Below are 27,446 nucleotides of genomic sequence, written 5' to 3'. Positions count from 1 at the left end.
CTCCTTTCCTCCGCCGCCCCGCAAGATCCATCCAACATCTTCTTGCGGGGCGGCCTCGGGGTGGACAGCAACCACGCATGCGCGGGTGATGTCATTTCCGCGGCACTGGCCGCGTCATTTAAAAGCAGCACCGCTTTTACGCGGCGCCAAGGCCCGTCACGCGTAAATGACGCAACGCTGCTCCTCGCCCCCCCCAGGGGTGGGAGAATAGTGGGCTGGGAGCGGGCTCCGACGCCGGAGTGAAACACTCCGGTTTTCATTCCGGCGTCGGCACTTAGACTCCTGATGGGAGAATTGCACCCCATATTTTGATGCAAGTTACAAAGCAGGTATTATGGTGAACAAGAATACAGATATTTGAACACCGTTTTGCTGCCAACTCGTAAGAGCAAGCATGGCTTGCATTAAATTTGCTTTTGAGTGACAAATGCATTCAAGTAGAAATAGTTCTGTAATAACACTAGGGCCGAGGTTCTTCGCTGCGAATCCGTGCCGCTGCCAGCAAGAAGGAAGAATTTGGCGCTCCGCCAAATCTCCATTCACTGCAGCAGGACCAGAGAATTCCCGCTGGCATGAATGGACAGAGAATCCCACCCTAGGACTCCTGCTGCAAAAGGCTTTGTCCACTTAAATATTTGAGAGTGGATTCCCATAGCAGCATTGCCAGTGAAGGATCAATAAAAATTGCGAAGCATGATTGTGGAGGCGACTTTGCCTCTCGCACCTTAAACCTAGTAATTGACTCTTCTACCCTGGGGGAAAAAAGCTTCTGACTATCCACTCCGTCCATACCCATCATAATCTTGTAGACATCTATCAGGTCGTCCCTCAATGTCCGTCGTTCCAGTGAGAACAAACCACGTTTCTCCAACCACTCCCCATAGCTAATGCCCCCCATACCAGGCAACATCCTGGTAAATCTTTTCTGTACCCTCTCCAAAGCCTCCACATCCTTCTGGTAGTGTGGCGACCAGAATTTAACACTATGGGCGGGATTCTCCAATAGTGGGGCTATGTCCACACACCCACGAGAAAAGGGGCGCAAACCACTCCGGCGTCAACGGTTCCCGATAATGAGGAATGCTCCCCTTCCTAGGGGGCTAGGTTGGCGCTGGAGAAGACCCCGCAGCTCCAGCCGGTGCGGAATGGCCGGCGCGGGTTCGCGCATGCACGGAACGGCCGGCCTGATTCCACGCATGTGCGGAATGGCCGGCCTGATTACGCGCATGCACGCTACGGCCGCAGTGATTCCGCGCATGCGCGGGGGTTCCCTTCACCGTGCCGGCCCCCGGGTAATATGGTGGAGCCCTACAGGGGCGCGGCACGGAGGGACATAGGCCCCATGGAACCAGCCAGCCCGCCGATCGGTAGGCCCTGATCGTGGGCCAGGCCGGGTCGGATACCGCCCCCCCCCCCGCAGGACGGACCCGCAGACACACTTTCCATGTCCCGCGGTGTGGGACCCGAGTAACCACGGCGGCGGGACTCGGCGGACACTCGGCCCGTTGGGGCCTGGCGAATCGCTGGGGCGGGGTGGGGGGGTCGCTTTCAAAGGCCCCCGACCGGTGCGGCGGGAATCCCGCGGGCGCCCGAGAATCGGCGGGAGAGAATCGGTAAGCCGGCGTCAGGTCGCGATTCTCGCATCCCCCCCTGGGGATTCTCCGACCCGGCGCGGGGGTCAGAGAATCCCGGCCTATATCCCAACTGAGGCCTAACTAATGTTCTATAAAGCTGCAGCCTGACTTGCCAATTTTTATACTCTATGCCCCAGCCGATGTGGGCAAGCATGCCGTATGCCTTCTTGAGTACCTTCTCAACCTGCGTTACCATTTTCACTGACCTGTGTTCCTGTTCACCCAGATCCCTCTGCCTATCAATACTCTTAAGGGGTCTGCCATTTACTGTATACTTCCCATCTGTATTTGACCTTCCAAAATGCATTACCTCAAATTTATCCGGATTAAACACCATCTGCCATCTCTCCGTCCAAGTTTCCAACCGATCTGTATCCTCTGACGGTCCTCATCGCTAACTGCAATTCCGCCAACCTTTGTGTTGTCCATAAACTGACTAATCATACCAGTTACATTTTCCTCCAAATTATTTTTTTATATATATATATTATAAACAGCAAGGGTCCCAGCACTGATCCCTGAGGAACACCACTAGCCACAGCCCTCCATTCAGAAAAGTACCCTTCCACTGATACCCTCTGTCTTCTATGACCAAGCCAGTTCTGTATTCATCTTGCCAGCTCACCTCTGATCCCATGCGACTTCATGTTCTGTACCAGTCTGTCATGAGGGACCTTGTCAAAGGCCTTTCAGAAATCCATGTACTGCCCTACTCTCATCAATTATCCTTGCCACTTCTTTGAAAAACTCGATCAAGTTAGTGAGACACACCTGAGGTCTCCGGTTCGATCCTGGCGCTGGGTCATTGTCCTTGTGGAGTTTGTTCATTCTCCCCATTTTTGCGTGGATTTCGTCCCCACAAACAAAAGATGTGCAGTGTAGGTGGATTGGCCACGTTAAATTGCCCTAAATTGGAAAAAATTAATTGAGTACTCTAAATTTATGGGAAAACAAGTTAGTGAGTCACGACCTCCCCTTCACAAAATTAAACACAGGAAGAATTATTAAAATTAGACATTTTATTAGGCCTGGCTAGCAAAGCTCCCATCCCTTCCATTGAAAATTAGATCATCTATTCAGATGTTTGTAGGAACCTGCCATGCTGCCCGTGTCAGTTTGATATCCTTTCCTGCAGCCTCACCCATATTTGGCTATCCTGGCTATTGTACAACAAGAAGAATTATTATTTATTGCCCATCTCTAATTGCTCTTGAGAAGGTGGTGAGCTGCCTTCTTGATCCCTTGCAGTCCATACGACTCCATCTGTGACCGGAGAGGGTGGACAGGTTTTGCTTAAATCTTTCATCCAAATGACAGCAGCTCAACTAGTATTGCCTGATTGGATTGTATGTTTAAATCCTACCATGGGACACAAACCCATGTACTCTGATTTTAAAAGTGAGCTCACTGCCAGTGAGCTAAAGCCATTCATCGAATCCCTACAGTGCAAAAGGAGGCCATTTGGTCCATCGAGGCTGCACCGACTCTCCAAAAGAGCACCTTACCAAAGCCCTATCCCGCAACCCCACCTAACCTTTGGACACTAGAGGTAATTTAGCATGGCCAATCCACCTAACCTGCACATCTTTGGACTGAGGGAGGAAACCGGAGCATCCACAGGAAACAGACCCTGGGAGAATGTGCAAACTCCACACAGTCACCCGAGGTCAGAATCGAATCCAGGTCCCTAGCGTTGTGAGGCAGCAGTGCTAACCACTGTGCTACAATGCTGCCCACTGTATAACAAACAGCACCAAATCTTCAATGGTTTTATGGAAACATGTAAAATATGTGCCATAATTTTCAAAGTCAAGTTGAGTATGAAAGTTGTGTTGATTGTCAAGAAAGTCCACAGTTCAAACATCTGACTTGTGTTATGGTAATGTCATCAAGTCTTTAAATAAATAAAGCTCTTGTGTTGTTTTGGTCTTTCTCGTCACTTTTTAATGACTGAAGTTCCCATGCAGTTTCTGCTTACATCAAATGGCTCTTCTTGGTGGTTCAAAGAGCTTAGATATGCAGTAAAAAGGCTTACTTTGGCTCAAGTACAACATTTAGGACCAAGTTGAAAGGTGGATCTATATAAAAGGAGGGGGATTGATTAATTGCGCTGGTCAAGGAGACACAGCCTGAGTGAATGAGACACAGACAGAGTGAGAATTTGGTGCAGTGAGGTAACCAGGAAAGGTAAGTGGTTAATCTAATTTTGTTGTTTTTCAGTTAAAAGTGCAGTGTAGATTAGTGTCTGATTGGCTGAAGCTGCCCCCACCCTAATTGCTGAGAGGCAGTTATCTGGCAATCACCTGAGGCCTGTTAAGGGGCACAAAGATACACATTGTATTCTTCTCTTTGAAGTTTTAGTGTGAGTCATCCGAAAGTCTGTATAAAAGACAGACAGAAAGCACACAGAAAGCACAGTAAGCATTGCGCTGGTCAAGGAGACACAGCCTGAGTGAGTGAGACACAGACAGAGTGTGAATTTGGTAATTTGGTGTAGTGCGGTAATTCGGTGAAGAGTGGGAGAAGGTGCTTTTTCCCGATTGTTTTGTTCTCGCTTTCTCCGGGCCTAATTTCGGGAGCCGTTCGGAGGAGGAGGAGCAGTCTCTGTGAGTATAAAAACCTAATGATAACTTCGTTTTCCAGTTTTTTCCCCCAAAAGTGATGTCAGAGGGAAGCTGTGATCTGATTGGTTGATAGCAAATCTGCCCCAAATTTAAAAAAAAAACACAGCTAAACTCGTAAACTTAAATTAAACTAATTAATTAATTAGTGATGGCTGGTCAGGTGATGTGCTTGAGCTGCTTGATGTGGGAGCTGGCAGATCCCATTGCGAGCTGCAGCGACCACATCTGCAGTAAGTGTTGGCTGCTCGAAGAGCTCCGGCTCAGAGTTGATGAGCTGGAGTCTGAGCTTCAAACACTGAGGCACATCCGGGAGGGGGAGACTTACCTGGACACTGTGTTTCAGGAGGCAGTCACACCTGTCAGAGTAAGTAGTTTAAATCCTGCCAGTGGCCAGGGACAGCAGGGTGTGACTGCAAGTCAGGCAGGTAAAGGGAACCAGCAGTCAGGAACTCGGGAGCCTCAGCCCTTGACCCTGTCCAACAGGTATGAGGCACTTGCTCCCTGTGTGGATGGCGAACAGGGCTTCAGGAAGGATGAGTCAGCTGACCAAGGCACCATGGTTCAGCAGGCCATTCAAGGGGAGGGAGTAAATAGGCAAGTTGTAGTTGTAGGGGATTCTATTATCAGGGGGATAGATAGTATTCTTTGTGAGCAGGAGAAAGTGTCCCGCGTGGTATGTTGCCTGCCCGGTGCTAGGGTGCGGGGCATCTCTGACCGGCTTGAAAGGATACTGGAGAGGGAGGGGGAGGATCCAGTTGTTGTGGTCCATGTCGGTACCAACAACATAGGCAAGTCTAGAAAAGAGGACCTGTTTAGAGATTATAAAGAGCTAGGATTCAAATTTAAAAAACAGGTCCTCAAGGGTCATAATCTCCGGATTACTGCCCGAGCCACGTGCAAATTGGCATAGGGAGGCAAGAATAAGGGAAGTTAACACGTGGCTGAAAGAGTGGTGTGGGAAAGAGGGGTTCCTTTTCATGGGACACTGGCATCAGTTTTGGGGCAGGGGGGACCTATACCGTTCGGATGGTCTCCACCTGAACCGAGCTGGGACCAGTGTTCTGGCGAAAAGAGTAAATAGGGTGGTCAATAGGACTTTAAACTAGAGATTGGGGGGAAAGGGAAAGTCAGGGAACCAAGAGGTGAAGTAATCAGTGGGAAGCGTAGCTGCTTAGGAATACAAAAAAGCACGAAAAGACAAAACTCAGGAGAGGTTACGATAGTCCCAATCCCACAAAATATGACACAGTGTATGGAAAGGCTCAGTAAACCAAGGTCCACCACACTAAGAAAACAAAAAGGGACAGTCAATAGAGAATTAAAGGTGCTATATTTAAATACGCGCAGTGTACGGAACAAGGTAGATGAGCTTGTGGCCCAGATTGTGACTGGCAGGTATGATGTGGTAGGCATCACAGAGACGTGGTTGCAGGGGGTTCAGGACTGGCATTTAAACATCCAGGGATTCACAACCTATCGAAAAGACCGAGAGGTGGGCAGAGGGGGCGGGGTTGCCTTGTTAATTAGGAATGAAATTAAATCAATAGCACTAAACGACATGGGGTCAGATGATGTGGAGTCTGTGTGGGTCGAGTTGAGGAACCACAAAGGCAAAAAAACCATAATGGGAGTTATGTACAGGCCTCCTAACAGTGGTCAGGACCGGGGGCACAAAATGCACCACAAAATAGAAAGTGCACGTCAGAAAGGCAAGGTCACAGTGATCATGGGGGAGTTCAATATGCAGGTGGACTGGGTAAATTATGCTGCCAGTGGACCCAAGGAAAGGGAATTCATTGAATGTTTACAGGAGGGCTTTTTGGAACAGCTTGTGATGGAGCCCACGAGAGAACAGGCCATTCTGAACTTAGTGTTATGTAATGAGCCAGGCTTGATTAAAGATCTTAAAGTAAGGGTACACTTAGGAGGCAATGATCATAATATGGTAGAATTCAATCTCCAATTTGAAAGAAAGAAGGTAGAATCAGATGTAAAGGTGTTACAGTTAAATAAAGGTAACTACAGGGGCATGAGGGAGGAACTGACGAAAATTGACTGGGAGCAGAGCCTAGTGGGGAAGACAGTAGAACAGCAATGGCAGGAGTTTCTGGGAGTAATTGTGGACACAGTACAGAGGTTCATCCCAAAGAAAAGAAAGGTTATCAGAGGGGGGATTAGGCAGCCATGGCTGACAAAGGAAGTTAGGGAATGTATCAAAGCAAAAGAGAAAGCCTATAATGTGGCAAAGAGTAGTGGGAAATCAGAAGATTGGGAAGTCTACAAAAACAAACAGAGGATAACAAAGAGGGAAATAAGGAAAGAGAGGATCAAATATGAAGGTAGGCTAGCCAGTAACATTAGGAATGATAGTAAAAGTTTATTTAAATACATTAAAAACAAACGGGAGGCAAAAGTAGACATTGGGCCGCTCCAAAATGACGCTGGTAATCTAGTGATGGGAGACAAGGAAATAGCTGAGGAACTAAATAAGTACTTTGCGTCAGTCTTCACAGTAGAAGACATGAGTAATATCCCAACAATTCAGGAGAGTCGGGGGCAGAGTTGAATATGGTAGCCATCACAAAGGAGAAAGTGCTAGAGAAACTAAGAGGTCTAAAAATTGATAAATCTCCAGGCCCTGATGGGCTACATCCTAGCGTTCTAAAGGAGATAGCTGAAGAAATAGTGGAGGCGTTAGTTATGATCTTTCAAAAGTCACTGGAGTCAGGGAAAGTCCCAGAGGATTGGAAAATCGCTGTTGTAACCCCCCTGTTCAAGAAGGGAACAAGGAAAAAGATGGAAAATTATAGGCCAATTAGCCTAACCTCGGTTGTTGGCAAGATTCTAGAATCCATTGTTAAGGATGAGATTTCTAAATTCTTGGAAGTGCAGGGTCGGATTAGGACAAGTCAGCATGGATTTAGTAAGGGGAGGTCGTGCCTGACAAACCTGTTAGAGTTCTTTGAAGAGATAACAAATAGGTTAGACCGAGAGCCAATGGATGTTATCAATCTTGACTTCCAAAAGGCCTTTGATAAGGTGCCTCACGGGAGACTGCTGAGTAAAATAAGGGCCCATGGCATTCGAGGCAAGGTACTAACATGGATTGACGATTGGCTGTCAGGCAGAAGGCAGAGAGTTGGGATAAAAGGTTCTTTTTCGGAATGGCAACCGGTGACGAGTGGTGTCCCGCAGGGTTCACTGTTGGGGCCACAGCTGTTCTCTTTATATATTAACGATCTAGATAATGGGACTGGGGGCATTCGGGCTAAGTTTGCCGATGATACAAAGATAGGTGGAGGGGCAGGTAGTATGGAGGAGATGGGGAGGCTGCAGAAAGATTTAGACAATTTAGGAGAGTGGTCCAAGAAATGGCTGATGAAATTCAATGTGGGCAAGTGCGAGGTCTTGCACTTTGGAAAAAAGAATAGAGGCTTGGACTATTTTCTGAACGGTGACCAAAGTCATAACGCTGAAGTGCAAAGGGACTTGGGAGTCCTAGTCCAGGATTCTCTAAAGGTAAACTTGCAGCTTGAGTCCGTAATTAAGAAAGCAAATGCAATGTTGTCATTTATCTCAAGCGGCTTGGAATATAAAAGCAGCGATGTACTTCTGAAGCTTTATAAAGCATTAGTTAGGCCCCATTTAGAATACTGTGAGCAATTTTGGGCCCCACACCTCAGGAAGGACATACTGGCACAGGAGCGGGTCCAGCGGAGATTCACACGGATGATCCCAGGAATGGTAGGCCTAACATACGATGAACGTCTGAGAATCCTGGGATTATATTCATTGGAGTTTAGGAGGTTGAGGGGAGATCTAATAGAAACTTACAAGATAATGAATGGCTTAGATAGGGTGGACGTAGGGAAGTTGTTTCCATTAGCAGGGGAGACTAGGACCCGGAGGCACAGCCTTAGAATAAAAGGGAGTCACTTTAGAACAGAGATGAGGAGAAATTTCTTCAGCCAGAGAGTGGTGGGTCTGTGGAATTCATTGCCACAGAGGGCGGTGGAGGCCGGGACGTTGAGTGTCTTTAAGACAGAAGTTGATAAATTCTTGATTTCTCGAGGAATTAAGGGCTATGGAGAAAGAGCGGGTAAATGGAGTTGAAATCAGCCATGATTGAATGGTGGAGTGGACTCAATGGGCCGAATGGCCTTACTTCCGCTCCTATGTCTTATGGTCTTAAAGGAAGGAAGAGATCCTGCCTATGTTGATCAGGAACCTTGTTGAAGTAGAAATCTCGGGCGGGATTCTCCGACCCCCCGCCGGGTTGGAGAATCGCTAGGGGGGGCGGCGTTAATCCCGCCCCCGCTGGCTGCCGAATTCTCTGGCGCCGGGGTTTTGGCGGGGGTGGGAATCGCAGCGCGCCGGTCGGCGGCTGCTGGCAGCGGCCTTCCCGGCGGTTTTCCGGCCCGCGATGGGCCGAGTGGCTGCCCGTTTTCAGCGGGTCCCACCGGCGTAAATCACAACAGGTCCTTACTGGCAGGACCTGGCTCCACGGGCAGCCTGCAGAGTCCTCGGGGGGGTGAGGGGGGATCTGGCCCCGGGGGGTGCCCCCACGGTGGGCGGGCCTGTGCCCTGGGGGCACTCTTTCCCTCCACACCGGCCGCTGTCAACCTCCGCCATGGCCAGTGCGGAGAAGAACCCCCCCTGCGCATGCGCTGGGATGACGCCAATACCCGCGTATGAACCAACTCGCGGCGGCCGGCAGAGGCCCTTCCTCGCCAGCTGGCCTGGCACCAAACACTCTGGCGCCGGCCTTGCCCCTGAAGGTGCAGAGGATTCAGCACCTTTGGGGCGGCCCGACGCCGAATGGTTCACGCCACTCCTCGGCGCCGGAGAGCCCGCCCCGCCGGTTCGTCGAGAATCCCGCCCCTCAAATTTTAAATTGGTGAGGGTAATTTTATTCTGTGTGTCATAAAGTAATGGTTTCAAGGCCCACACCGGCTGCTGACATGGTACTGGGTGTGTATTGCATTACTGGAGTGCAACACTTATGTTAAACTAAAGTCTCATCTGCCTGTTCAACTGAATGTAGAATATTATTTGGCACTAGGTGAGAAAGGGCTGGATGTTCTCCAAGATTTCTGGACAACATTCATTGCTGCAATCCGACCAAAAACAGATTAACTGATTATTTAATGTGATGGCTACACTTCAAAAGATATATGGCGCTGGATTCTCCGATTTAGCGGCTATGTCCAGAGGACCCTTGGCATTTTACGTGGGAAAAATCGGCACGGCTGCAGCACCGATCCTCCGACTGGTGAGGGGCTAGAGCCGCGCCACATAAACCGCACGGCCTTCCCGATATAAACGGCTGGAGAATTGCCGGGTCCGTGGCCACGCATGCGCATGGCGGCGACTTCAAGGGGTTGCAGCGTACAACATGGTGCCTGTCACGCGCAGACCCAACCTTCCAGATAGTGTCCCCCTGGGCGCCCCCCTGGCCAGAAGCATGGCTTCCACCTGACTGTTGGCGGCGCTGGACACTGCTGACCACGCCGTGTTCCTGATCGCTGAGACCATGAGTCAACCAGGCAGTCGGGAACCCGGCCCATCGGGGGAGGGCCTTCAGGTACCATCCTGAGGCCATCCTAGTGGCGTGCGACGCGCTACTTGATTATGCTGTTTTTGAGGGGGCGGAGCATCAGAACCCCCCCCCCCCCCCGATTCCACCGTAAAAAAGGATTCTCCGCCCGATTGACGATTACAAAATTGGCGTTGGGAAACGGAGAATCCCGCTGATCATTTTTGTTGCTGAGGGTGGAAATGACATTCTATAAATACAGATTTTGTTTGTTTGCCTTTACCAAATCCACTTACATGGGGACCTGGTAGTGTGAGCCCAAATGTCTGAAATATCCCAATAGTTAGCACATTACAGGAGTCTTCCACTATGTTGAAGACAAATGTCCAGTATACAGTTGAATGCAAACTCTTGATTGATGCTGGATGACATCACTTGATAGCTGAGAATGTCAATTCATGTTCATATATATTCAGGGTCCAACCTGGTTGTTTGCAGAGCTAAACAACCACATCCAAATGGTGGACCCCAATTCAGAGCCCCCATTCAGTGGGTGCAGTGTTTTAAATGCTGTGAATAGAACGATGGTGACGGTATGCTTGTATATTTATTTTATATTTGTAATCTGTTGTGTTGCTGACTCTTACCATTCCGAGGGAGCTTCTGGTGCCTGCCATTTGACATCGAGTCATTTAGTAACTGTTCTCTGGTTTTTAATCACAATTAAAGATATGAAAGAAGGGGGAATTGATAGAACAAGTGAATGGTTGAAACTATTATAGACGAGTTCACTATGAAGAAATCTGAGGTTGTCAACTTCAGATCAGTGAATGATAAAGTGTGGTTTTGTTTTTATAACTGAGAGGTCAGAGGCAGTGAAATGGCTGAAAAGGTGCCCAAGAACACAACTTAGTTAAAGCTAGTGTGCAAATACCAAATGCATTCAAACGTCTTAAAAATGGGAAAATGCAATCAATGTATGCCCTAAATTTGCATGTGTGAGCAATCTTGTCCATTTATAAGCCCATCTAAAGTGTCAAGTGAACACATTCACATTGTCTTACAAAAACTTGAAGTTAGATAAAGAAACCACTGTTCAAGTCCTCATTACATTACCATATAATCTGTAGCTGATTTACAAAGCCGTGTCTACCATGAATATTGCCCAGTTCTTTATTGCCAAAATTTGCATCGGCATCTATGTGGCAAGTTGAAAACACTGTGAACCAACATGAATCACATCCTACAAGTGCAAGTTGTTAGTTCCAAATATTTTTTCCCTTACTATCCCAAGAAAAATGTTTAGCAGTGCATTCCCAGCTGGTAATTATATAAACCAAAGGTAAAGTCACCATAGTCCTAGCTGACCACACGCTGCTTTCCACTTTGAGGGGGAGAGCTGACTGGTGGTGATTTAACCTGAGGAAAGCCACACCCCAGGTCCTCAAGGTTGAGAAGGCAGGCGTTCTTGAATAACATATATAAAGTATAGCAAAGGAATTGGCACAGGGAAGAGATATGCTTAAACATATTTTATTTAATTTTAATCAGGTTGATCAGAACTAAATACAATCTCTGGATACAAAGGGAGAAGAAGAGAATTGATTCGCACTCTGGCCTTGGAGCAACAGACATTTGTTTAGGGGGGGAAAAAATTGATTTCAGTATTTCCGCTCCTTGAGTAGTCATGATGTGGAGAAAGTATTTAAAGGGTTACTATAATTGGTTCTTCCTGTGTTAATAGTTTTCCCATACATCTGCATTTAATCTGACAGAAAGTGATATGGTGGCAATTAATTCAAGTATTCACTCAGTTACAGACTACCATCATCATCGTATTTTAAGAGTGTGTGCACAAGGCTGTATCTAAAACAGAAAGCTCCCCTTATAGAATTATTCAGCGATGTTCAAGTATTTCAATATCTGTGAACAGAGGTTTTGTGATTAGTCAACTGATCGAATAACTGCATAATAATTAGTTAACATTGTTCTGTTACAATTGACTAGTGCTCATTTGAATATAAAAATGCCTCAGCCATACTTCGGATTTTCAGCTTCTCTGCAGTTCTAACACTATTTGCAGTACCGATTAATGTTCTGTCTTCCCTGTGAACCACAAGACACCATTGTTTTTGTAATGATGGACAGCTCAGTGAAAATAATCTAGAACCTATTTAGCATACTATTTAAAGGAGCTTGCTTAGACCTCTTATTTTGACATGTAATTAACTTTATTCTGAGATGACAGTTTCCCACAGTGCTTTGGAAGTGGGCACTTTTTTCCAGCACAATATATATCACAAAGTAATGGTGACAGCTTTGTACTTCAGAAGCTGTACCTCATGTCTACAAGAGACGTGCACTATTTATGTGGGCTATAAGCACCAAAATGCAGCTGGACAAATGAATATTGACTTTGCTGCTTTATATAACTTTCAGGTTTATAGGAATAGTGCCTTGGTTCTAGGTCTTTCTGCTACGTACATGTAATTTAGTATTGACTTTTCTAGTAAACTTTCAGCAACTTCTAATGTTGTACTTATGTTGCTTCTTTTCTTTCCTCCACAGAGTTGTTGGAACTGTGGGCGCAAGGCCAGCGAGACCTGCAGCGGCTGCAATACAGCACGATACTGTGGTTCATTTTGCCAGCATAAAGACTGGGAAAAGCACCATCATGTGTGTGGGCAAACCCTTCAGGCTCAACAACAAGGTGAGGCAACAACAGCCAGCTCATCCGCAACACCCAGCAGTGAGGCAGGAAGCCCAGTGGACACTCCACCAGCAACCTCCTCCAGGTCAACCACCCCTGCCACTCCATCAACCATAGAAACAACCCCCCGTTAGAAGATACAAATTGTTCAGTCACACAAAGATGAAAAGGAAGAAAAAAAGACTCTTACACTATCAAAGGAGAAACTAATCTGGGAGTAGTAGTGAGTTAAAAAGGCCAGTAACGGGTCTCACTTACTTACTATGAAAAAACAAAGATATTATTTGTTCATCTTTTTTCTTGTTTGTAAAACTGCAGAGAAGGCAGAGCGCATCATAAAAGTAGATTTGACCTCTTCCCTCGTTATTTTTCCAGTAGCTCGGATTAAAACTAGGTAACCTCATAAACAGATCCTTTATCAGACAACAGACCAAGGGATTGCTAATTACTGTACAAAGCAAAAATGCTAATATTAAAGAACACATTGTTCTTTTCTACTATAATGAAAAAGAAATCTCGTGCAAAACCCTCAAGGGCACATGCGTTGGCTACAGCATAGACATTTTAACAAGAAGATGAATGGCGTTCATGGGTTACCGACTGAACTCTGAAGACCTGCAACAAAATGTGCAGCTGTGCAGCAGATTGGAAGGAAGCACAGATGTTCATCCTTTCCTCAAAAAAAAAACAATATCCAGGTCAACAGAATGAAGAATTAAATCTTTTTTGCTGTGGGATGTATGAATACAACAACAAAGAAAATGCCATAATAAGAGGCTTTCAGTCCTAATGAGAAACAGCCTGTATTTGATTTGCATTTTTTGGCAGTCACTGTGTACCAGCTGCCCTCAATGGAGCATTTCTACACTTTTACAAGGTTCCACATAGTAAGACAATCAGGTCTGTTCCTGCTCATTTTTTTGATAATGAAATGGTGGCTACAGCACTGGCCCACTCTATGTTCCCACTCCATCTGTTCAGATTTGAAGTAGTTCTCTTGGTGTTAAAACACTTCTGTCCTGTGAGGTTCCCTATGGTGTTCTTGTAAATGTGTTGGACAAACGTGAAGATCCATTGTAGCTAACCATGCCCACATTTAGTCTATTATTCCTAGTTGGTGATAGACCTGTATCTTTCTATGCTGCTTTTATATCTGTATGTATTAGTGATATTTCTCTGGTAGTTCCCACAATGGAATTTTTTGTTGTCCTCAAAAGAAAAAGAAAAAAAAAAGAGCTATCTATCTGAGCTGCTATTTCACTCTGTATAGGATTTCTAAGACTTAGCATGCGTCACGGAATGCTAACATATTGGTGTTTTGTAAGAGGGATGTACATAAATGTACTTGCACTGTCACAATGACTCCCTAGGCATGCTTATTTGGGCAAACTCTTAATATGCTAGAGCCATTTCACAGAGTTAGCTATAGGTTAGGGTAGCTGTGAATGTCATTTCTTTGACAAACTGGTCACTACGATTAGTGGCATTTTATATAATGAGATCATACAAGAGGACAGTGCATGCATATCACTGCAAGGTCATTAAGTATTGCTGATTTAAAAAATACTTTTAAAAAAAAAGCTCCAAATGCTGAGGTGTAGATTGACAGCTTTAACACTGCTGAATGCCAGGTATCAACAGTATTAAAAAAGGGAAGTCAGCCAAAGACTGATCCGACGGACCAAAATCAGAAAAATAAAGCACCAATAATTGTTTCAAAGCAGTCAGCAGGTTAAACGATTTCAGCAAGTTTCAGTAAATCCATTGTATAATCCAAAAACCAGATGTCATACACGTATATATCGGATGCTGTGATGTATGTGAAAACAGCACTGTTTTATTAACACTAGTGTGTGAAAGGATTAGTGCATCACATTACTGATCTACTTACTTTAATTCAGGGCACCCTGTGTAAACCAATTCTCAGAGTTCTTCTCTTTTCTCCTGTTTTGCTACAGACTCCTCAGTGGCAAAGTTTCACTCTACCTCTGACAGCATGTATATTGCACCAGTAGCTAAACTAACTGGTATAGTCAAACCAAATGGGCACAAGAGAACCAGGAAACCAAAAGTAAGCTCATACAGCTGCAAACCATATCACTACTTGGTAACAATGCAGACCTCATACCTGAACTTTTGTTAGTTTCCTTTTAAGCTTGTCACTTATACAGATTATGTGAGAGTATAATTTGTAGGTATAAACGCATAAAAAATTGACTTCATTAATTACAGTTTAAAGGTTGGTTGCTGATAGGAACGGGGGGGTCCTCTCTGTTGTGAGATGTACTTGTGACAGGATCACCTGTCTTTGTTGTGTAGGTGCATGTTGTGGAACAAAAATGGGAAAAAAAAAAAGCAAAGGCCGGTTAACTTATGCAAAGCATGCCTATGCCTGGAATACTTAAGAAAGGGACTCCATATTGTCTGGTTTCTAAAAGGACAAAAAATTGGAGAATCTGAAATGCAGATTTAAGTAAAAAATTTTGGTTCTGCAACTTTATTGTGAAAGTTGTTGTGCAATACTTAATTCAGACATGTACCACAAGTTAACGGTAGACTAACTTTTTGGGGGGTGTCTAGACATCATGCTTTCGTCAGCATATTTGAGCTTTTAAGTCTACTATGTCTAAACTGTGGTTCCTTGATTATCTTTTTTTTTTCTTCAGTTGGACTGTATTGTATGGTCTGTCAACCTGTGAATCTTTAAAGTATGATTCAGGTCTTGTTGTATTCCTTACTGTGTAATAAAAATTTTAATATCTGTATTCACCAAAGGTTGTGGTTCTTTGTGGGGAATTGGTGATACTACTTTAATAGTACTCTATTGGGATCTTGGTAAACTGCTTTCTGAGGATTGACACAGTCCACTTGCAGGTAAGACACAACAGATTGTAAAGGTTTCTGCATATTAATTAGTATTCTAATAAATTTGGAAGTGGAAACAAAAGTCGCCAGAGATTTCTGGTACAGGTTTTAATTAGAAATGAAGCTCTGAAGAAGATTCTTGTCCTTTTCAGGCTTTCTAGGCAGCCTTCAGAGGTTTGAATGTCACAACAATAATGACTCTCCTTTTGGGTCACGTACATCAATAATTGCACAGTGGTGTGCTACCCATATAAAACTGAAATCACGTCAAGAGGATTCAAATCTAAAGGGTTGGCCAACAATCCTTCAACATTTAAATTTTCTGTTACCTGCATTCAATTTGTAACATAATTATATCATCTAATTTGAGGAAGTGGAACATTGTTAATGATTTTAAATTCACTATCAGCAAGCATAACAAAGGAATTTGTCACTCCTATGTATTCATTTTTTATTTTTAAAAAGCACTATTATTTACGATAAAATGAATAATGTTCATCAATATTATGTTGCAGCAGGGCTTACATTTTTTTTTATTTAAAAAAAGTGCTGTCAGAAACCGTGCGAAAGTAGTGAAGGCGGCCATTTAAAAGAGTGGGAAAAGTGAGAGCAGCTTCAGTGTCAGAAACAGTGCAGAGAGTAACGGTTGCGGGGAGAGTGACGGACCAGGGCAGAGTGGCGGACCCGGCAGAGTGGCAGATCCGGGGAGAGTGGCGTTCCCGGGGAGAGTGGCGGACCCGAGAGTGGCGGACCCGGGGAGAGTGGGGGAGGAGCTTCCCATAAATAGAGTGGGAAAAACAAAGAGTGATGTCATAGGAAAATGGTAAGTTCATTGGCCGGTAAGTAACTGCTAATTTGCATTACCTATTCTCATCGGAGGTAAAATGGAGAAATATTTTACAGGTTAGAAAGACTAAAAACCAGATGGAAATTTAAATTTAAAAAAACAAGTTTGAAATGAATTAAATAAAATAGAGATGCAGTGCAAGACAATGTGTTGTATCTGCATGATGTGGGAACTGGTGGACCCCATTGTGGTTCCTAGTGAACACACCTGTAGCAAGTGTTGGTTGTTTGAGGAACTTCAGCTCAGAGTTGATGAGCTGGAGTCTGGGCTTCGGACAACTGTGACACATCAGGGAGGGGGAGAGCTACCTTTGTTTCAGGAGGCAGTCACACCCCTTTGCTTAAGTATCTTGAATTTGGCTAGTGGTCAGGGACAGGAGGGTGTGACTATGAGTGAGGTACGTAAAGGGATCAAAGAGGTAGGGTTGCAGGAGCCTCATCCCTTGCCAAACAGGTTTGAGCTTTCTGTCCGGATAAGATCAGGGACTGTGGGAAGAATGAGTAAAGTGACCATAGTACTTTGGGAGCCAGACATTCAAGTGGGATGGGGGGGGGGGGGGGGGGGGGGAGAGAAAAAATTGTAGTCTTAATTGGGGATAGTAAAGTTAGGAGCTTAGACACTGTTCTCTGTGATCAGGATCGAGATTTTCCGACAGTTATGTTGCCTGTACCCAGTGCTCCAGTTCGGGATATCTCATCTCGGCTGCAGAGGAACTTGGAGTGGGAGGGTAAAGATCCAGCTGTCGAGGTCCACACAGGTACCAACGATATAGGTAGGACAACGATAGAGGTTCTGCTGAAGGAATATGGGCAGCTAGGGGCTAAATTAAAGAGCAGAACCAAAAAGGTGTTAATCTCTGGATTACTGGGGTCAATAAGATTAAAGAGGTAAATTTGTGGCTCAAAGGTTGGTGTGGGAGAAATGGGTTCAAATTCATGGGACATTGGCACCAGTACTGGGGGTGGAGAGAGCTCTTCCGATCGGACGAGCTTCATCTGAATAATGCTGGGACTAGAGTCTTGGCAAACCACATAACCAAAGCTGTCAAGATGGCTTTAAACTAAATAATGGGGGGAGGGTTCAGTTGTACAGAGAATTAGAAAATCAAAGTTAAAGGAGAAGGTGGGAGTGCAGGTTAATGATGAGGACTTTAAACTAGTTAAAGGGGCCGAGGGCTCAGGGGAGGTTAATAACGATTCCAGAACCTGAGTATAGAAAGCAGCTGGAACCTAACATCAAAAAGGGGGACAACTCTGAGAAGGGGGACAGTCAATGCAGGACTGAGGATGATGTACCTAAATGTGCGCAGTATACGAAACAAGGTAAATGAGCTCATTGCACACATTGAAATTGGCGGGTATGCTGTTGCAGGCATCACAGAGATGTGGCTGCAAGGGGAAGAGGCTGGGATGTAAATATCCAAGGATATGTGTCCTATTGAAAGGACAGGCAGCTGGGCAGAGAGGTGGGGTTGCCTTGCTAGTAAGAAATGAACTTAATTCGAGTGGTGAAGAATCTGTGTGGGTACAGTTGAGGAATCACAAAGGAAAAAAGATCCTGATAGGAGTCATGTGCAGGCCCCCTAGCACTAGTCAGGATGTGGGGCATAAAGTAAATCAGGAGATTGAAAAGGCATATAAGAAGGACAATATTACAATAATCATGGGGGACTTCAGTATGCAGGTGGACTGGGAAAATCACGTCGGTAGTGCATCCCAAGAAAAGGAATTCGTGGAATATCTATGGGATGATTTTTTTTGGAATGGCTTGTGGTAGAGCCCACTAGAGAACAGGCGATTCTGGATTTGGTGTTGTGTAATGAGGCAGACTTGATTAGGGAACTGAAGGGGAAGGAACCCTAGGGGGTAGTGACCACAATATGATAGAATTCACCCTGCAGTTTGCGAGAGAGAAGCGGGAATCAAATGTAAAGGTTTTACAGTTAAGTAAAGGTAACTACAAAGACATGAGGGAGGAGCTGGCCAGAGTTGATTGGAAGGGGAGCCTAGCAGGGAAGACAGTGGAACAGCAATGGCAGGGGTTTTGGGGCTTTATTCGGGAGGCACAACAGACACTCATCCCAAGGAGGAAGAAGCATGCTAAGTGGATGACAAGGCAACCATGGCTGACCAAGGAGGTCCAGGACAGCTTAAAAGAAAAGGAAAGAGCAGGCAAGCTGTGGGGGTTACTGGGAAGCTACAAGGTTGAGCAGCCTTTAAAAGCATGCAGAAGACCTAAAAAAATCAATGAGAAGGGAGCAGAGGAAATATGAATGTTAGCTAGCTAGTAAGACAAAAGACGATTGAAAGAGTTTTTTTGATTATATAAATGCTAAGAGACCAGAAAGAATGGACATTGGATGACAGGAAAATGAGGCTGGAGAAGCAGTAATTGGGAACAAAGAAATGGCAGAGGAACTGAATAGGTACTTTGCATCAGTCTTCACAATGGAGGACACCAGTGGCATACCAGAACTTCAAGAGAGTCGGGGGTAGAGGTGAGTGTAGTGGCCATCAGAAAGGAGAAGGTGCTGGGGAAACTGAAAGGTGTGAAGGTGGATAAATTACCTGGACCGGATAGACTACACCCCAGGGTTCTGAAGGAGATAGCTGAGGAGATTATGATCTATCAGGAATCACCGGAGGAAGGAGTTCCAGAGGATTGGAAAATGGCTCATTTGGCGAATGTAACACCCCTGGTTTAAGAAGGGAGGGAGGCATAAGACAGGAAATAATAGACTGGTTAGCCTGACTTCAGTTGTTGGTAAGACTTTAGAGTATTATTAAGGATGAGATTGCGGAGTACTTGGAAGTACATGGTAAAATAGGACTGCGTCAGCACGGATTCGTCATGGGAGGGTCATGCCTGACAAATCTGTTAGAATTCCTTGAGGAATAACGAGGAAGTTAGACAAAGGAGAACCAGTGGACGTGATTCATTTGGATTTCCAGAAGGCCTTTGAAGGTGCTGTACAGGAGGCTGCTCAATAAGATAAGAGCCCATGGTATTCGGAGCAAGGTACTGGCATGGATAGAGGATTGGCTGGCTGGCAGGAGGCAGAGAGTGGGGATTTTCAGAATGGCAGCTGGTGACAAGTGGTGTTCCGCAGGGGTCCGTGTTGGAACCACAACTATTCACGAAATACATTAACAATCTGGAAGATGGAACTGAGGGCATTGTTGCTAAGTTTGCAGATGATACCAAGGTATGTATGGTGGCAGGTAATGTGAAGGGAGCAGCGAGGCTGCAGAAGGACTTGGACGGAGGCAAAGAATTGACAGATGGAAGGCAATGTGGAAAAGTGTGAAGTTATGCATACTGGTAGGTAGAATAAATGTACAGACTATGTTCTAAATGGGAAAGGCTTCGGAAACCAGAAGCACTCGGGAGTCCTAGACAAGGATTCTCTTAAGCTAAACATGCAGGTTCAGTTGGCAGTTAGGAAGGCAAATCAATGTTAGCATTCATGTCGAGAGGGCGAGAATACAAGAACAGGGATGTACTGTTGATGCTGTATAAGGCTCTGGCCACACCCCATTTGGAGTATTGTGAGCAGTTTTGGGCCCCGTATCTAAGGAAGGATGTGCTGACCTTGGAAAGGGTCCAGAGGAGGTTCACAAGAATGATCTCCAGAACGAAGGACTTAATAATAATAATAATCACTTATTGTCACAAATAGGCTTCAATGAAGTTACAGTGAAAAGCCCCTAGTCGCCACATTCCGGTGCCTTGTCACATGAGGAGCAGTTGAGGTCTGTACTTGTTGGAGTTTAGAAAGATGAAGGGGATCTAATTGAAACGAACAAGATACTGAGAGGCCTGGATAGAGTGGACGTGGAGAGGATGTTTCCACGAGTAGGAGAAACTAGACCCTGAGGGCACAGCCTCCGTTTGAAGGGCCGATCCTTTAAAACAGAAATGAAGAGGAATTTCTTCAGCCAGAGACGTGAATCTGTGTAATTCTGCTGCAGAAGGCCATGGAGGCTAAGTCACTGAGTGTCTTTAAGACAGAGATAGATTCTTGATTACTAAAGCGATCAAGGGTTATGGGAGAAGGCAGGAGAATAAGGATGAGAAACCTATCAGCCATGATTGAATGGTGGAGCCGACTCGATGGGTCGAATGGCCTAATTCTGCCCCTATATCTTATGGCCCTATGGATAACAATTTTCTGCTACATTGGAATAAAAAGGCTGTCGGAAGTTACTGCCTTAAACCGATTTAGGTAACACAGGTCTCATATAGGGTGGACATGTTTCATTCTTTCACGAGATGGAGGTGTCGCTAGCTAGGTCAGTATTTATTGCCCATCCTTAGTTGCCTTTGTGAAGGTGGTGGTGAGCTGCCTGCTTGAACTGCTGCAGTCCCTGAAGTGTAGGTACACCCGCAGTGCAGTCAGCGAAAGGATTTTGACTCGGTGACAGTGAAGGAATGACAATATAGTTCCAAGTTAGGATAGTGTGTGGTTTGGAGGGAAATTTTTAGGTGGTGTTGTTCCCTTGTATCAGCTGCTCTTGCCCTTCTAAATGGTAGTTGTTGTGGGTTTGGAAGGTGCTGCCTAAGGAACCTTGGCAAATTTATGCAGTGATTCTTTTAGCAGGTACACGCAGCTGCAACTGTGCATGGTGGTGGAGGGATTGAATGTTTGTGGAAAGGGTTGAAATCAAGCAGGCTGCTTTACTCTGGATGGTGTTGAGCTTCTTGAGTGCTGTTGGAGTTGCTTTCATCCAGGCAAGTGGAGGGTATTCCATTACACTCCTGACTTGTCTCTTGTAGATGGTGGACAGGCTTTGGGGGGTCAGGAAGAGAGTTACTAGCTGCAGAATTCGAAATCTCTGACCTGCTCTTGCATCCACAGTATTTATATGGCTGGACATTTCAGTTTCTGGTCAATGGTAAACTCAAGATTGTTGACAATCGGGGGGGGGGGGGGGGGATGGGGGGGGGATTCAATGATTGGAATGCCAATGAACGTCATGGGGAGATGGTTAGTTTCTCTCTTGTTGAACATGGTCGCTGCCTGTGTGGCGCAAATGTTATTTGCCACTAATCAACCAAAGCCTGGATACTGTCCAGGTCAAGCTGCATACGCACACAGAATGCTTTGGTATCTGAGGAGTTGTGAATGGTGCTGAACGTTGTAGTTATCTGCAAACTTCCCCACTTCTGACCTTATGATGGAAGGAAGGTCATTGATGAAGCAGCTGAAGATGGTTGGGCCTCGGACATTACCCTGAAGAATTCCTGCACGAATGGCCTTGGAGTGTGATGATTGACCTCCAACAACCACAACCATCTTCCTTTGTGCCAGGTATGACTTCAACTAGTGAAGAGTTTCCCCTCATTGACTTCAGTTTTGCTCAAGGTCCTTGATGTCACAAGCAGATCAAATGCTGCCTTAATGACCAGGGCTGTCACTCTCACTCTTAAATTGAGCTCTTTTGTCCATGTTTGCACCAAGATTGTAATGAGATCAGTAGCTAAATGGCCCTGGTGGAACCCAAACTGAATGGCAGTGAGCAGGTTATTGTTGAGTAAGTGCTCCTTGATAGCACTGTGGATGATCCCTTCTGTCATTTTAACGATAACTGGCCATGTGAATAATTGAACGCGTTGCCATGTTTCCTTGTGAGTAATTGCACAGCAGTGCCCCTTCAAGTAAGCTATTTCCTGCTGTTTACACTAGTATAGGGTGATGTTACTGAGCTAGCATATATTTATTTCATCTGAATTGTGATGCTGTGGGAATTCTGAACAAAGACACTGCTCCAATATTACATTCTTCCCAGCTCCTCTTATTTTTCCCTAATATGTTCACATGGCAAAATGAAAACATTCATCACACAACAAGCTATAAAGATATGAAGATTCCCACTGAATTAAACTAAACAAAATTGCCTATTTCTCTTTTTGAAGAATGCCTTCCTCATTTTATTTGTAATTGCTAATGGAAAGAAATTACTTAATGAACATGCACATGACAAGGCCATTTAATATTAGAAACAGATTGAAGCAGTTTACCAATATTATTATACATTACACACTAATTATTAACTGCAGCGTATTCCAGGTTTTCTATACCATTAAACCATTAACCCGGTAATGGGAATTGTGTTGATTCTAGATCCACTATCCCGTGCCAACCATGGTGGCTTTTATGGTGGACCAGCCGCTATGGGCACTCTGCAGCTATGGCTCATTGGTCATTGTGGCTATGAGGCGCCAGCTGAGTAGATCTTTCTTCTCCAGGTCATTCAGTCCAGCAACATTGAGTCTCCTGCAGCAGAGCTTTTTCTGCCTCTGCCGGCTTGAGGCCAGGTTAATGGAGATGGTAGAGTGGATTAGTTGGCGATCAGTGCAGCAGTCATAGAATCATAGAATCCCTACAATGCAGAAGGGGGCCATTCGGCCATCGAGTCTGTACTGAGCCTCTGAAAGAGCACCTACCCAGCCTCGATCCCATGCCCTATCCCTGTAACCCCACTTAACCTTTGGACATTTAGGGGCAATTTAGCATAGCCAATTTACCTAACATTCACATCTTTGGACTCTCGGAGGAAGCCGGGGCACGTGGAGGAAACTCACACAAACACTGGGAGAACGTCGCTGGCTCCAGTCTTGGCACGAGTGATGTGGACATCTTTGCAGTCCCTCACTTGGATGTTAATGTAGTTTATTAGGTTCCAGTGCTTAGAGCGGGAGGTTGCCATGAGGCTTTGTGCTTGTCTCTGGTAGAACAGGGTGTTTGTTGTGACAAGGTCATGTTCTCGGCATTTTGTCAGGAGGAGGACTCCATTGGGGTTTATTTTCCCTATACCTTCCTTGACTAACATGCTTTTCCAAAGGTTTACGTCCCGACTCTGGCATTGAAATCGTCGTGGAGAATCAGCTTATCTCCCTTTGGGGTGCGGGACAGTATTTTGTCGAGGCTGGAGTAGAATGCCTATTTGTCTCGCCTGTTGCGTCCAGGGTTGGGGAATAGGCACTGATGACTGTATTGTGCTGTTTCTGGGCCAGGGTGAACGGTAGGCTCATGAGGCGCTCACTTACCTCGCAGGCCATTTGTTGAGACGTCCAACCCATTTGTTTTTTACGGTGAAGCTGACCCCATAGAGAGAACATTTTTCTGGATTGACTTTCGGGAAGAAGGTGTATCCACCACCTTGTTTTTTTAAACTGCCCTTCTGCTGCCAGTCGTGTCTCGCTCAAGGTGGCGATGTCAGTGTTGTACCTCTGGAGTTCCTGGGCTCTGATGATGATGAGACATTCGGGTCTGTCACTGTTGGGGTTGTCCATAAGGGTCCTAATGTTGCAGGTTCTGAAATTAATTTGGGTGGGTGGGATGGGGTTGGGGTGGAAGATGCACCTGCATGGATTCTTTTAACATGGGGTGGTTGTTGCACACCAATCACCACACGGTTCCATTGGAATGAGGTCTTAGCCCAATGGCAGGGAAATCCGAGATGACGGCAGACCAGGTTCTGCTGTAGGACGGGGACTAACACAAACTCATCGTCCTCCAGTCACCTGCTTTGCAGCGATGCTGACTGCGGGACATTCTTCCTAGCCAGAACCAGAGTGCCCCAAGTGCCTGATTCACCCTAAGTCGCCATAGTTGGCACCTGTGAGGAAACACTTGGGCCGGGATCCTCCGCTGGCGTGATTCTCCGTTATGCCGGTGCCAGTGGGTTTCCCGACAGCATGGGGCTGCCCCACAATGGGAAGCCCCATTGACCGGCTGGCGTGATGGAGAATCCCGCCGGCCGGTCGGGGCTCAAATGTGGCGTGGAAGGACGGAGAATCCCGCCCTTGGTCTCTCAACCAGGAAGCATCAGGACTGTATTAACGAGAATGATCAGGAGATCCAGGATCTTCGAGACCGCAAATGATAATCTTTGTTTCCAAAAGTAGGCTTACATTAACACTGCAATGAAGTTACTGTGAAAAGCCCCTTATCGCACCATTCCGGTGCTTGTTTGGGTACACAGAGGGAGAATTCAGAATATCCGATTCACCTAACAGCACGTCTTTCAGGACTTGTGGGAGGAAACCGGAGCACCCGGAGGAAACCCATGCAGACACAAGGAGAACGTGCAGACTCCACACAGACAGGGACCCATAGCCTGAAATCGAACCTGAGATCCTGGAGCTGTGAAGCAACAGTGGTACCCATTGTGCTACCATGCCACCCAGGTGTTCCTGAACTGGCAGTTCCACCAAAACCTGGAGTGAGAGGAAACAAGTATACAGCCAACTGAAGGCCAAGGTGCAACAAAGAATCTGTGACCTAAGGTGAAAAGAGTGCAGGAGACTCAGCAACTCCTCGACAACCATGACATGCGTAGCTTCTTCAGTGCAATTAAAGCCATCTACAGTCTATGTACCCAGGGACCTACCCCACTGAGAACCAAAAAGAGAGAGGCGCTCAGCAAAGACAGTGAGGCAGCCAATGCTCGGTGGAGAGAGAACTTCAAGGACCTCCTCAACCAAGACACAGCCCTCGATGCATGTGCCCCTCAACGCCATCCCGCCGTACACTACTTGGTATCATCTCAGCACAACCCCAGCCCGCCGGTAGGTTGAAAAAGCCATCCGACAGCTGAAAAACCAACAAAGCTGAGTATCACAATACAGCGGAGAGGTAATCTTCACAACCTAAACAGCCTTGTTGGAAGGAAGAGTGCATGCTGGGACACCTCAGAGACAATGCAATTGTGACCATCTTCAAGAAAGGAGATGGGTCGACTGCGGAAATTAGATGGATTTCCCTACTGTCCGCCACAGGAAATGTCATTGCAAGAATCCGCCTCAACTGCCTCCTCCCAATGGCTGAAGAAATTCTCGCTGAGTCTGCCCATCAAGAGGCACAATGATTTTAGCAAATCCAGGAAAAGTGCTGGGAGCATAATCAATCTCTGTGCTTCATTGAATCAATGAATTTACAGTGCAGAAGGAGGCCATTCTTCCCATCGAGCCTGCACCGGCTCTTGGAAACAGCACCCCAGCCAAGCACAAACCTCCTCCCTATCCCCGTAACCCAATAACCCCATTTTACCTGAGGGCAATTTTGCATGGCCAATCCACCTAACCTGCACATCTTTGGACTGTGGGTGGAAACTGGAGCACCCAGAGGAAATCCAAGCAGACACTGGGAGAACGTGCATATTCACACAGGCAGTGACCCCCCCAGTCTGGAATTGAACCTGGGTCCCTGGAGCTGTATAGCAACTGTGCTAACCACTGTTCTACCGTGCCACCCTTCTTCGGCAATGTCAACCATGAGGGATTGTGGAACATCCTCCTCAAATTCGGCTGCCTGCAAAAATTTGTCACTATTCTCTGCCTGCTCCACGATGACATGAAAACCATGATCCTCACCAACGATCCACCACAGACCCAATACATGTGCAAACTGGGGTCAGGCAGGGCTGTGTCATTGCACAAACGCTCTTCTACATATTCCTCGCAGCAACACTCCGCCCCATCACCCTGAAGCTTCCCGGTGGAGTGGAGTTAACCTGCAGGACAAGTGGGAACCTGCACAACCTCTAACACCTTCAAGGCCAGAACCAAAACCACCCCTACTTCTGTCTTCTAACTACAGTGCACAGATGACGCCCACGTGTGCGCATAATCAGAGGCCAAACTACAAACCATTGTCAATCGAGGTGTATGAAAAAATGGGCCTCCGATTAAACATCCAGAAAATAAAGGTTCTCTACCAGCCTGCTCCTGCCTCACAACATTACCATCTGAACATCAAGACACCCCAAATCCCTGGAACGTTTTTGTCAAAGTCACCGGACTCGACACATTAGCTCTTTTCTCTCCCTACAGATGCTGCCAGACTTGCTGAGATTTCCCAGCATTTTCTCTTTCGTTTCAGATTCCAGCATCCGCAGTAATTTGCTTTTATCCACATTGTCCACATCCCTGACACAAGGTTCCTTAAACAAATGCTGTACTTCGAGCTCCACAATGGTAAGCAATCACTAGGAGGTCAGAGGAAATGTGACAAGGACACTCTGTAAGCCTCCTTAAATAAATGCAGCATTCTCACTGACACCAAGGACAATGCATCAGAGGAACAGGCCCTTCGGCCCTCCAAACCTGTACCGGTCATGATACAACCTTGGCCAAAACCCTCAATACGTCCTTGTGCCGTATCCCTCTATACCCATCCTATCCATGTATTTCTCAAGATGCCTTTGAACACCATTAATATATCTAAAGTAAGTAAAGTCGCCATAGTCCCAAATGATCATAGGCTGATTTCCCCTTTGGGGGGAGAGCTGACAGGTGGTGATTTAACCTAAGGATCAACACACATCAGGCGAGGGACAAGGCAGGTCTTCATGAATAACCTCAGCTGGTACAGGAATTGAACTCACCCTGTTGACCTTGCTCTGCATCACAAGCCAGCTGTCCAGCCAACTGAGCTAAACCATTCACCACATGAGAATCACTTGCCCTGGAACACACAAGCTAGATAAAAAGCATCCGTGAAGGCGCCAGCCACCTTGAGCATCACCGAGCAAAACACATGGAGGCCAAGTGAATGCAGCAGAAATACCACACAGAATCCAGAGTGACCCACCCACCTGTGGCTCCAGGATTTGTCTATTCAGCCACCGCAGAACCCTACCCACACACCCCCCACCTCCCTGCTCCCCCACAGAGTGGAAGCAAGTCATCCTCAACCCTGAGGGAATGCCAGAGAAGTGGAAGATTGGGAATTGTGCAGTTTGTATATCCATGGCAACTTCCCCAGGCCAGGATCAAATATGATGTGAAAATATCAGGTTCTAGTGGAGACTGCAGGATCTGTGCATATTTAAGTTACATCATCAGATCTACTATGATGTGTGGATAATCCGATCATAGCCTCATTGCCAAGGGTCTTTTTTTTCTTGGAAATTGGAAAGTCCCATCAAAATAACCAAAACTCTCATGCAATGGCTGGGCAAGCAACAGGATGTCTTACCAGTGCTCAATATTAATTTGCAGATTAAGCTGGACATATTCCAGCAGTACTCCCATGCTTGGGACACCCTTGGCCATGTAAATCTGCACCTCCGTATCTGAGCAGATATGTGAGATTTATCCTTATGGAAGGTATGCTCCATATTGTGCAAAATAAAATTCTACTTGTTTGGATTTTCCAGTAGTTATTGAAGATAACAATGGGTTCTCAGCTTTCTACACATCTAGCCAACCTGGGGATGAATAT

General features: G+C 46.0%; 1 protein-coding gene across 6 annotated transcripts in view; it reads left to right on the top strand.

Annotated features, from left to right (window-relative positions):
- runx1t1 (RUNX1 partner transcriptional co-repressor 1) overlaps positions 1-15,269 on the top strand; it is a 125,587-nt gene extending 110,318 nt beyond the window's left edge. For all 6 annotated transcript variants that reach the window (XM_072468005.1, XM_072468001.1, XM_072468003.1 and 3 more), the window contains exon 11: positions 12,363-15,269. In XM_072468005.1, the coding sequence (XP_072324106.1) occupies positions 12,363-12,638 (276 nt within the window). In that variant the 3' untranslated portion in view covers positions 12,639-15,269. The remainder of the gene's footprint in view (positions 1-12,362) is intronic.
- Positions 15,270-27,446: the final 12,177 nt, after the last annotated feature.

This window comes from Scyliorhinus torazame, chromosome 11, assembly GCF_047496885.1.
Source record: "Scyliorhinus torazame isolate Kashiwa2021f chromosome 11, sScyTor2.1, whole genome shotgun sequence".
Classification (NCBI taxonomy): Eukaryota; Metazoa; Chordata; class Chondrichthyes; order Carcharhiniformes; family Scyliorhinidae; genus Scyliorhinus; species Scyliorhinus torazame.
This window is presented reverse-complemented; position numbering and strand designations above follow the sequence as displayed.